The following is a 12,275-nucleotide window of genomic DNA, read 5'->3' on the forward strand; positions in this document are numbered from 1 at the left end:
AGTATCCGGGTCAACCGACGAATAGTTCAGCAGAGTTACAGCCGACGGAATATCCTGGACAAACTACTGAAGGTCTAGCAGAACAACAGCAAGTATCAACAGAGTACCCGGGTCAACCAACGGGGGTATCGGAAGCACAACAGTCGACAGAATATCCGGGTCAACCAACAAAGAGTCCGGAAGATTCGCAATCAACGGAATACCCAGGACAACCAACTGAGAGCTCAGGAAGACAGCAATCTACAGAGTATCCAGGTCAATCAGCTAAGGAATCGGCTGTTCCGCAATCGACAGAATATCCTGGACAGGTAACACAGGGTTCAGCAGATCAACAATCAACGGAATATCCTGGACAATTGACCGGAAGTCCAGAGGAGCAAAAGAGTCCGGGAGAGCTACAATCGACGGAATATCCAGGTCAACCAACTGAGAGCTCGGACCAACAGCAATCAACGGAATATCCAGGTCAGCCGACTGAGAACTTAACAGAACAACAATCGACAGAGTATCCTGGTCAACCGACGCAGAGTTCCGCTGAGCTTCAGTCCACGCAATACCCAGGTCAAGAAACTAAAAGTCCAGATGAACAACAACCGACGGAGTATCCGGGTCAATCAACGGAACAGCCGAAGCAACCTGGCGCCACTTCCAGCTTGGAGGACAAGATCAAGGACCTGATAAAGGACATTGACGAGAATCATTGCCCGAATCAAACTTTAGTGGCTGGTGAGGATGATAACAAGCATACGATAGCGAAGGTATTGAATAAAGTTGATTCAGGATCAAGAGATAAATAAGTTAAGCTGATTTAATTAAATAAAGTAAATAAAAAATTAGATAATTCTTTAACATCAATTATTCTGTTCATTAAGTATGGTGATTATATCGATTAGAATTTCTTGAAGGTCGAGAAAATCGTTGAAGGTCTTTTACAAATAATTTTCAAGAAATATCAAGGTATTTTTTAACATTTTTTTATGTTCCGAAAAAGAACTTTAAATAAATTTAAGAAAAAATATATACTCATAAATTACCTAGCTTTCACGAATTCACAAAAATTTTAAAAACATGCAACAACTCAAAAATTGTAGGACTCTCAAATATAAAACAATAAAAAATAATTAAGAATTCGAAAATTTTAAAACATTCAAAAAGAACTCGTGAATTCTAAGAATAAATTAAGATATGAAGATAAAAATTGAAAAAAAAGGATAACTCAAAAGTTTAAAAAAAACAAACATTTAATATTTGAATGATTGAAGATCTGAAAAAAAAAACAATTATTAAAATTTATACTATTCAATATTCTGAAACGAATTTTAAAATATTCCGAAATTTATTTAAAAACTTAAAGAAAAAATAAAAAAATCTATGTTTTAAAATGAATTCTAGTGATTATTAAATTTAGAAAACGAAGAGTAAAAATTTTAATAATTTTAAAATAAAAAAAACAATTCCAAAAATATCCCAATTTTTATTATTAAACTTGAACAAAATAAAAAAGGAAAAAATAAGAAATTCAATAATTTTAACAAAAGCTCGGTGCACGGAAATTAAAATTAAAAAGAATCCAAAATTTATAAAAGAATAGAGATCGATTCAACTAATAAAAATCAAAAAATCCCAAAAAAATAAAAATCCCAGTTAACTTAAAAAATTATCAAGTATTTTTTTATTTAGGAAAATGCAAAAAAAATCTTCATAAAAAACGATTCAAAAATTCACAAAATAAAATAAAGCAAATTCATAAATTGTACCTACGATGACAAAATACAAAAATAATGAAGGATTAAAAAAATGGGATTTCAAAATCCAATTTATTGAAAACAGCTAAACCAAAAAAAAAGCTATTATTTTCAAATACCAATAACGATAAAAAATTTAAAAAAATCGGAAAAACTGGTAATAACAAATTCACAAATTAAAGCATCGAAAAAAATTCATTAAAACAAAATCAAGAATCCAAAATAAAACTGTTGAATAATTTGAAAAAGCTACTCAAAAAATACACGATTTAAATATCCCGAAACAAATTAACCCTCTACTGCCCAATTTTTTTTGCGAAATTTTTATTTTTCCCGTGTTCAGAAGGTCATTTTGAACAACTTTTGTTGTACGAAAAACTTAACTTCTCTTGTTTTATGTTTTTCTGGTTTCATTTTTAGTATTTTACTTAAAATATAGGAAATGTTAGTAAAAAACACAGCCAAAGTTAACCCTTAAAAATGTCATTTTTAAAAACATTGGCAAAGTCACATAAAACAAGTCAAACTTCCAACCCATAAATTTTCTTAAATTTTAAGAGTTCTTCCTTACAATGCATCACAGAATAAAAAAATATAGTAATATTCATCAGGAAATGGTGACAGATTTTGCGTCAAAAAATGATTAATTTTACTCCAAAAAATTATGAATTTTCATCAGTTTTTGATGATTTTTATGTAATATTACTCAAAAAAGAGGTAATTCTAAAGATCAAAGTTGGTTGAAGAATGGATTTTTGGCGATTTTTTAAATAAAAGCCCGTCTAAAGGCGAAGGTGGGTTGTAGAGGGTTAACAAAAAAAGTAAAATCAAAACAAGAATTTACTATGTTTTCAAGGATTTGACAAATTTATCTCTGTCTATCTCTGTCAAATCTATGAATTTTAATACAGATTGTATTTCAAATTCCTCATAAAAATTTTATTCCGAAACAAATTTCATTTTCTTCTAAAAATTTAAGAACTTAAGAACTTAAGAACTTAAGAATTAAAGAATTAAAGAACTTAAGAATTTAGGAATATAAGAATTTAAGAATTCAGTAATTTAAGAATTTAAGAATTCAGGAATTTAAGAATTTAAGAATTCAGGAATGTAAGAATTTAAATTTTATTTGAGAATTTTTAGATTTCCGTTTTTTTCCGTTTTTTTTAAATTCAATATTTTTAATTTTAAAATTAATTTATTTTTAATTTTAGTTTTTTTAATTTTGATTTTTTTAACTTTGAATTTTTCTTTAAATTTTATTTTTTTTGATTTTTTAGTTTTTAGGAGTTTTAAATTTCAGATCTTTTAAATTCTGAATTTAGAAATTTTGCATTTTTAAATTACGATTTTAGAAATCCGAAAAATTTTTAAACTGAATTTTTAAAATTTTGGTTTAAAAAACTATTAAAATATAAAAAATGTTTTGAGTTTTTGGAACTTGTATTTTGAATGATGGAGCATTAATTTTTTAATGTTCTGATCTTTTTATTTTTCGCCAAGGATGTTTAAATTTAGAAAATTATATCTACGGGTAAATCCCATCTAAAATTCAAAGGCAAATGGAACATATCCACAATAAAATTAAAAATAAATAAGGTTAAAAAAAAACCTTTACTCAAAACTCAAAAGAAATTATATATTCAGAGCCGGATATATTAAGAAATGAGTTAAGTGTAGTAATACAAACAAACCTTTTCAGAAAAAATCTATTAATAAGAAAATTAAAATTGCACTCAATGAAAAAAAACAAATTCTCGTAGTTCTTGATAACATTTTTCTTAATAACTTGAACGTAATTCTACCTATTTATCAATTTATTTATCAAATTGTCATCCGCGCAAAATTAGTCAGCAAATCCGCGCCAAATCCGCGCGATCCGCGCCGTCCGTAACAACCCTGCAAATTGATTTTTTTTTTAAATTCCAGAAACATTTATATTTAAAAAAAATAGAAATGTTAAACTCAAATAAAGAATTTCCTATTTTTTAAGCATGAAAAGATATTTTTTAGCTTGAAAAAAAAAGCATTTAGAAAATCAGGAAATTGAAGAAACGGAAAGTTAAAAATCTTACATTCAAATAAAAAGAGATTCAAAAATAAATCAGAATAATTATTCAGAATAAATTATTTGTAGGTTTACAAGTTATATAAAATCAAAAGAAATGTTTAAAAGATGTATTTTGTTATTTTTTGTTCAATTGACCGATTTTACTTAAATTTATTTACAAATCTTTTGAAAGAAACCTGCTCTCGCACATCTCATAAACCTATTTTATATCTGATTTGATGATTTTCTAGACTAACAATTTAATATTACAAATTTCTCAATGGTAAAATTTAAATCGTGACTCCTCGATGGCCAATCCAGAAATGTCGACAAATTACGATCGAAATATTACGATTGAGTCAATTATTAGCCCGAAGGCACTCTAAAAGATAGTTCTTACTCAAATCCCTCCAATCGACCTAAAACTGTCACTAAACAACGAGCGACTCAAAAGCGACTGAAATAACCCTGTGTTTTGCACGATTTGCTTCAGCAAACACTCACAACACACACGCAAATCTCTCACTTTGTTATCAGCAAGTCGAGACTTATCGTGCTGTTACTTCAAACTGCCGTTTTTTTCACATCTCTCCCTATTCCAGCTGCAAGTCGCAAAACGTCGTGTTTACCGGGGTTAAACTTTGACTGAGTTTGCTTCCACTGACTGGCGACCTTTGAAGAGACGACGCAGACTTGATTAGGCTATTCAGCTCGTCCAATTCCGTCTTACTGTTGTATGCTTAAGCAGTGCTGACAGATTTGTTTGTATTTCATGTTGAGTCGTAAGATTTGTTTTTAGTCTTCATATATCTTACATTCGTAATTGGAATGTGAGGGAGTTTTTGAAAGTCATCCCATTTGCTGGTATGGGTTTATATACATACATACCAAATAGTGAAGATACCTTAAAGTTCGATTCCGGACTGTACACGCACCATCAAACCAATTCCCTAATCAGCGCAATGACTCTCTGATAGCAACGAAGACGCGTTCATCAACCACAAACTTTTCGTCCGGGACCACAAATTTTAGTACAGTCACGATGAACCCACAACAAGTTCAGGAGGCGTTCGAGCTCGCGCTGCGGCTCACCAAACAGGCCGGTCCGCTGGTGCTGGAAGGATTCCGTAACGCGTCCAAGGCGGTGGACACCAAGCGGACCCACTTTGACGTGGTCACCGAGTATGACCGCCAGGTAGAGCAGCTGTTGATTGGGGGATTGCTCGGGAGATATCCGGACCATCGGATTCTGGCCGAGGAGAGTTCGTCGGAAGCTGCCGCGAAGGAACCGCTGGATGGACGACCTACGTGGATCATCGACCCGATAGATGGGACGCTGAACTTCGTTCGAGGAATTCCGTTTGTGGCCATTAGCGTGGCGTTGGTTGTCGATGGAGAGCTGACCATCGGGATCATTAGCAATCCCTGCATGGACGAGATCTACACGGCCATACAAGGTCAGGGAGCCTTCCTGAACGGAGTGGCAATCCGGACCAAGGGAATCCAGGACGTGAGTACTCCACAAATCGCATAAATCCTTCAAAATCCCTAAAAATCTCGCATTCCCAGCTCAAATCCGCCATGGTCCACATGGGCATCGGAAGAAAGAGCCTCGCCCACGGTGCCAACTTTGTCCGCGAATGTTCCGGACTGCGAATCTTCGGCTCGGCTGCGCTAACCCTGGCGTACATTGCCGCCGGCAGCGTGGATCTGTACTGTGTGGAGTGGCTCAAGCCGTGGGATATTGCGGCGGGGGCGTTGCTGGTGCGCGAAGCTGGTGGAGTTGTGCGCGGATTCGGCGGAGGAGCGTACGACATTATGAAGCCGGACATTGTGGCGGCGAGTAGTGAGGAATTGGCCGAACGAGCGCTGGAGGTTATGGGGAAGAGTTCTGGTTAGAGTGAGGCAAGTTTTTGGGTTGAATTTTTGGAGAGAATAAAAAAGTGTTATATTTCAAACATCAAAAAAAATTGTTCATTTTGGATTTTTGTATACACAGCCAGTCCAAAGAAAGCATCCTGGAAGAATATACGGTTAGATTACGTCCCATGTTCTTTCTTGTCAATTTTAAAGTTTGTAGTACGTTCGGAATCCCCGAGCTGTAGAACACTCATTCAAGCGGCCAGGCCTACTGCGTTGCATTAACCGCAGAGAGGATTCTGTGAACGGATCACATGTCACAGAATCTATAGGAGAGAAAGGATGCGTGGACATACGGCACAAAACGATCCGGATCAGTTTTGATGTTATGTGGTAATTTAACACCTTCCAAAAAAAACTGTTTTTTACTGTGAAGCAACACTAAACTTGCAAACGAATAATTATTTAACACCATTTTCAGATAAAACAACCTTTTTTTTCTTTCGTCCATTCATAACTTCATACAATTTCGATAACGGTGCATTCTATTTTATTTTTATTCTATCAAAATATTCAAAAATCGGTTGAAAAAGCATTTTCCAGAGTGGCCATTTCCAAATTCCCGTTTTTTATATCGAGACCAAAAAGTTTTTTTTTCAGAAAGTTAGTACATCAAATCACAATGTTTTTTTTTCTAATCTGTCCTGAGTATTAAAATACTTCGTTTTGCATACATTTAGCGATTATTTTTTTAAAGTAAAGTCCAGACTCGATTATCCGTAGGCCTTGGCAAAATTCACTTCGCATAATCGAAACTTCGGATAATCGAATCAGGATTTTTTTTAATTGTCTTATTTTGTATGGCCCCTAAATTACTCTTTAATGATTTAGAATTTTTAAATCTAAAATGGCGGTGATGAAATATTGAAAAACAATATTTTTTTAATTAAATATTTTAAAGGCTATTCAAATTTGACTAAAGTGGGGTCACAGAACCCGAATTTGATGTTAGAGTAAAAAAATAAAAAAATAACAGTTTTTATGTTTGTGATTCGATTATTCGAAGTCCCATACAAACTTTCGGATAATCGTCTTTGGACTGTATTTTTATAACTCAGGAGAGCCCCCAAACATTCACAATCACTAGTAGTAAACGGAGCCGATTTAGATTGGTTTTCAATCCATAACCTTAGTTTTCATTAAAGTAGGATTTTTCATGAATTCCTCCAAACTGAAGATTGATAAAACTTTGGTTTCTTTTAGAGAATTATGTAACATTACTGGAAGGCAGAAAGCGGCTATGAAGACATTTAAAAAAAAGTTTTATTTTGAATTGGGACCATCCATAAACCACGTGGACAATTTTTGGAGAATCTGTTACCTCCTCGTGGAAATTGTCCATACAAAAAAAAACTCGATGAAATAAATTTCTATAACAAAAATATTTTAAAAGTTTTATAATTTGGTCTAAAACATGAAATAAGGAAAATTATCAATTTTTCAAAAATTTAAAAAAATTTAAGAATTTCAAAAATTTCAGAAATATTACAAATTTCAAAATAATCAAAAATTTAAAAAATATATTTAAAAAATTCCAAAAATTTAAAAACTTTAAAAAAATAAAAAATAAAAAAAAATCAAAATTTTTTGTGACTTCAAAAATTTCAAAAATTCCAAAAAATAGAAATTTTTAAAATTTTTGAAATTTCTAATTTTTTTGAATTTTTTTTTTTTAAATTATTGAAAACGAGCTTCGAACCCATATCAAGATTTTCTAAATTTTTTGAAATTTATGAAATTTTTAAAATTTTTGAAATTTTTAAAATCTTTGAAATTTTTGAAATTTTTAAAATTATTGAAGACGAGCTTCGAACCCATATCGAGATTTTCTCGATCGTCGGTCGTAATTTGTCGATGGAAGATCGAGAAATTACGATCGAATGATCTCAATCGACAAATTACGACTTACCATCGACAAATTACGATCGAGAAATCTCGATTGTGAGTCGAGGAATTACGATCGAATGCAATAATCACCACGTTAAAAGAATTCATTTGAATTGATTCAAATTCTTTGTGAAACTAATTGCCCGATTTTCCCAAAGAGAAAATTATAGGAAATTTTCTCAGCTTGCAAAAATAAAAATTTTTCTGAAGTGCTATTCCTTCAAAATTGTTTTTAAAGCTCAAAAAATCTTTTAAAAATGGAAAATTTAAACCTTTAAGTAGTTTTAACTTGAAAACAGTACATTTTATTTAAAAAAAATGTACCTACTCTTCGATTGTAAATTCGATCTAGCTTTAACCCTTTCAGGCCTCAATGTCATATATGACCCAAAAATCAAAATTTTCTAAACTAGCCTATAATTTTTGTTAAAAAACCATGTTGCCATCATTACCTAAAATTTATAAAAAAATAGGTCTAAAAGGATTTTTTTTAAAGTTTGCAGTTCAAGTCAGAAATCTCATAATTGAAACAAAGTAAAATAAATCAAAAAAATCTAGAAAATATACAAAACGTATTGTTTTCAAAAAAAAGCTTAGGATTCCCGAAAATTAGAAGATTCCGACCATTAAACTTTTTTTTCAATTCCTATTATTTCTATTTCCCGACTAAATATCTACTCTGAATTGGGTCCTTAAATGAAACTTAGATTGCTGATATTAATTTTTACAGCGATAAAGCTTATTTTTCTGAACACATTGACCCTTTGTACGACCACAAAGAGTTTAAAATGGATTTTTAAATCAATTTTGAAAAATTTACCTCGCGGTCCAGGTCCTTCTTGACAGAAAAGCTCCTACTTGACAGCTCGTTCCAAGGGGACCATAGTTGACCCATCGAAAAAATGTTGTCTTGTGACAAAAATTTTTTTGCATTAAAATGAAAAAAAAGTGATCAGAAATGGTTTATAATCGTGTTTTTTACATAAAAAAAATTACATAGGGCTTTAGTACCCAATTGAAGTAGCTCGATTAAAGAACGATCAGCAAAAAGAATTTATGTTATAACACTGTTTTGGGTTTTGACACTTATCTGATTCTGTTTTTCGTTGTTAAAAAATGTATATAAAACATTGCGAAACTCGACTTTTTTAGCACTCGCCGTATTCATCCAACTCGGCAAAGTCTCGATTCGTGCTGAAAAATCATCATTTTGCAACTACATACACAGTAAAAAAAACATGGTAAAATTTCACCTAAAAAGGAGTACATCTTTTAAAATCGGCCCCGGCAAAATCAAATGGCGTCCAGGGCGCATATCTTTTTTGCCGGGACCCATTTTTCGAAAAAAAAAATGCCAAACTTTGAAGGCCTGTACTGAGCTCCAGGGTGCTCCAAATTTCAATGTTATATATACCAAAAGATGCGCAAGGATCTGCCCTACACGGCCTACATGATGTTGAAAATAAACGCTTCAGTGGCCAAAATGCCTCAAAAAGTTACATATTTGAAAAAATCTTTTTTTTACGGGTTAATTCCCATTTAAATTTGAAGGGCGGAGCGCCAGCTTCTGTTGCGTCCAATCAAGCTCATATTTTGGATTTGGGCTTAGTATGCCCACCGGAACAAACCCTTGAATGCCCGCCAAAAAGTCATTTTTGTTACATCCCAGTGCATATACGATATACGAGATACGTAGAGGTACATTGGCTTTGGTAGTCCAGTTTTCATAGCGGCGAGTTGGCCGTGCGGGATGGGGCGCGGACTTAGAGCATCATTACCGGTGCGTTGCGGAAATTGTTGCTATTTTATTAACCCGTAACGCTTCTATTTTAGTTTAGTCACCCGGTCCCACACCGGTCGTTGCTAAATTGGGTTAGCAATTTACTACCCGGCAACCTTACCGGTGGCTGCTGTATGGCAGTTTCATGAAAATGATTCGAAATCATTGTTTGAAGATAACATAAAAGCTTTCACACTTTAAATTATATGTTTTTATTGATACAAAAAAACATACTACAAAAACAGAAGGCGCCTTCCAGAACCACTTTGGAAGCTTGTTGGCCAAATGGCCAGTCAACATGGAATCGGAATACCAGAAAAATGGCCAACTTGATTATTTTTATGAAAACTTGTCATGTTGGATATTAAACTTTATGGAATTGAAAGATATGTAAATCTACGGTCATTCAGATGTTTGCTGACCCATTCTGGCCAATCTGGAACCGGTTACCGATGGCCCCCTGGGGACACTTTCGGAACATGAGAGAAACCCTATAATCCGACAGTTTTCCCGAAGCCCACCCCCCTAGCTACGTGCCTGCATCCTTCAATTTCATGAAGTTTGATATGTCGGATGATAGAATTTCTCTCATATTCCACAAGTGTCCCCAAGAGGCCACCGGTAACTGGTTCCAGAATGGCCAGGATGGGTCAGCGAGAAGCGGCATGACCGTAGATTGACATATCTTTCAATTTCATGAAGTTTGATACGTCGGATAATAGGATTTCTCTCATATTCTGGAAGTGTCCCAAAGGGGCCACTGGTAACCGGTTCAGGATTGGCCAAGATTGGTCAGCGATTAACGGCATGACCAAAGATTGGCATATCTATCAATTTCATGAAGTTTGATATGTCGGATAGTGGGGTTTCTCTCATATTCCGAGAGTGTCCCCAAGGGGCCACCGGTAACCGGTTACAGAATGGCCAGAATGGGTCAGCGAACAACAGCATGACCGTAAATTGACATATCTTTCAATTTCATAAAGTTTGATATGTCGATGTTTATTGACATATCTATCAATTTCATGAAGTTTGATATGTTAGATGATAGGGTTTCTCTCATATTCCGTAAGTATCCCCAAGGGGCCACCGGGAACCGGTTCCAAAATGGCCAGAATGGGTTAGCGAACAACGACATGACCGTAGATTGACATATCTATCAATTTCATGAAGTTTGATATGTCGGATGATAGGGTTTCTCTCATATTCCGGAAGTGTCCCCAAGGGGCCACCGGTAAACGGTTCCAGATTGGCCAGGATGGCTCAGCTAATAACGGCATTACCAAAGATGGACAAATCTTTCAATTTCATGGAGTTTGAAGTGCAACATGATGGGTTTTCACCAAAAAAGTCAAGTTAGTCGTTCATCGGGTACCCGGGAACCGGTTCCAGGTTACCCGGAAGTGGCTACTAACACTCCAGAGTGGTTCTGGCAATCGTGTATTGTATTTTTAGTAAGTTTTATGGATCAATTTCAAATATTGTGAGAGTATTTGTATAACATATATGTGTAAAACATTAAAACATGAACTTTTCGGATGTTCCGGATTTCCAGAACCGGTAGGTCACCTGGCCCTGATATTAATATTTGTGGTCAAAGTACAGGTAAATACCTGTCTAATGCAACCCGGAGCATCCTGATTGGTTGAAATTTGCCTGAGATACAGGTCGTCAAAGTTGGGGTCTCAAAAAGGTCTTTTTTCGGATGTAGCCAATTCCCGTGGCCACCGGTATCCAAATCCGGTTTTCCATGTCGGTTTCGAAAAGGGGACGTCCTAAGCTTTCATTTGTGACCAAAAGAACCGGAATCGGTCAAAAACTGGATTTATGACGATTTTTTAAAGTTTGGGGTCGAAAAGAACCCCAATACCTTATGTGGGAACCAGCAAAAACTTTCAGAAAGCCTAGAAGCATCCTCTCTGATGTAAAGGGAACTCCTTCCGGATGTTTTTGCCGGCTCTGACTGTCGGAAGTCCAAACAGCATCCTCCCTCTTGCGCAGGGAACTCGTTCCGGATGGTTACGAAACCAGCAAACATCATCCGGAAGGAGTTCCCTGCGCATGAGATGATGCTGCCGGATTTTTTTTTGCCAGCTCCGTGACCATCCGGAAGGAGTTCCCTGCACAAGAAGAAGGACGCTGTTTGGCCTTCCGAGTATTCAGAAAAATGGGAAAACCATTCTCATGAGCAGTCAATCCTTCAGTAGCCGGTTCCGTGGCCAGTAAACCAGGAATCCAGGCCATTTTTCACGATACTTACCGGATTTTCTATTGCCGCAATCCATCTCCTTCTTAATTTTTGCGCGCTTTGGTCTCTTCGACCGACAAAAGACGAAAAAAACACATAAACAACATTCGAACATAAAAACTGAACAAACTTTGTTTTGAACTTTGACAGTTCCAAGTTTTAGTTGCGTTGTTAGCGCGTTGCTAGATTTGGTAACTCGCTCCCAACCGACGCGTTACGTTTTAGTTTAGCAACCCATTTAGCAACGACCGGTGTGGGAGCAAAGTTACTAACACGCGTTACAAAACCCTAAAACCGGCCTAATACTCACGCTGGTAAGGTTGCTCTTAGTAAGCTGGATATAACTATTGCCGGTTTGATATTTTTTTGGGATTACATATATTATTTCCTAGCGCAGGCCTGTTCTATGACCGGCCCTTAAGGCTGTTCATGAAGTATTAAATAAATAAAATTATTGTCTGATTTAAAAAAAATAAGCTTGAGATCACATTTTAACATATTATAAGAAATGTAATTCTCATAATTTTTATATTGATATTTTTTAACAGAAAAAATGGTGCAGGAAAAGAAAATTATCCATTTCGTAAAATTGAGAAATTTATGAAAAAACTAGGACTGTTGTCTTAAAATTAATAAAAAAGACTA

At 34.8% G+C, this 12,275-nt stretch overlaps 2 protein-coding genes across 3 annotated transcripts in view; one reads left to right on the forward strand and one right to left on the reverse strand.

Moving 5' to 3' along the window:
- LOC120415406 (ATP-dependent helicase brm) overlaps nt 1-12,275 on the reverse strand; it is a 35,076-nt gene that overhangs the window by 5,496 nt on the left and 17,305 nt on the right. The window contains exon 1 of one of the 2 annotated variants that reach the window (XM_039576934.2): nt 4,196-4,292. The exons of the other annotated variant lie outside the window; for it this stretch is intronic. The gene's annotated coding sequence lies outside the window, so the exon portion shown is untranslated. Of the gene's footprint in view, nt 1-4,195; nt 4,293-12,275 lie in introns of those variants that run through there. 2 annotated transcript variants of the gene reach the window in all.
- On the forward strand, nt 4,510-5,738 carry LOC120415408 (inositol monophosphatase 2-like). Its single transcript, XM_039576936.2, has 2 exons — nt 4,510-5,305; nt 5,365-5,738. The coding sequence occupies exons 1-2, from the start codon at nt 4,838-4,840 to the stop codon at nt 5,692-5,694; spliced, it is 798 nt and encodes a 265-aa protein (XP_039432870.1). The 5' UTR covers nt 4,510-4,837; the 3' UTR covers nt 5,695-5,738.

The sequence above is a fragment of the Culex pipiens genome, chromosome 2 (assembly GCF_016801865.2).
Source record: "Culex pipiens pallens isolate TS chromosome 2, TS_CPP_V2, whole genome shotgun sequence".
NCBI lineage: Eukaryota > Metazoa > Arthropoda > Insecta > Diptera > Culicidae > Culex > Culex pipiens.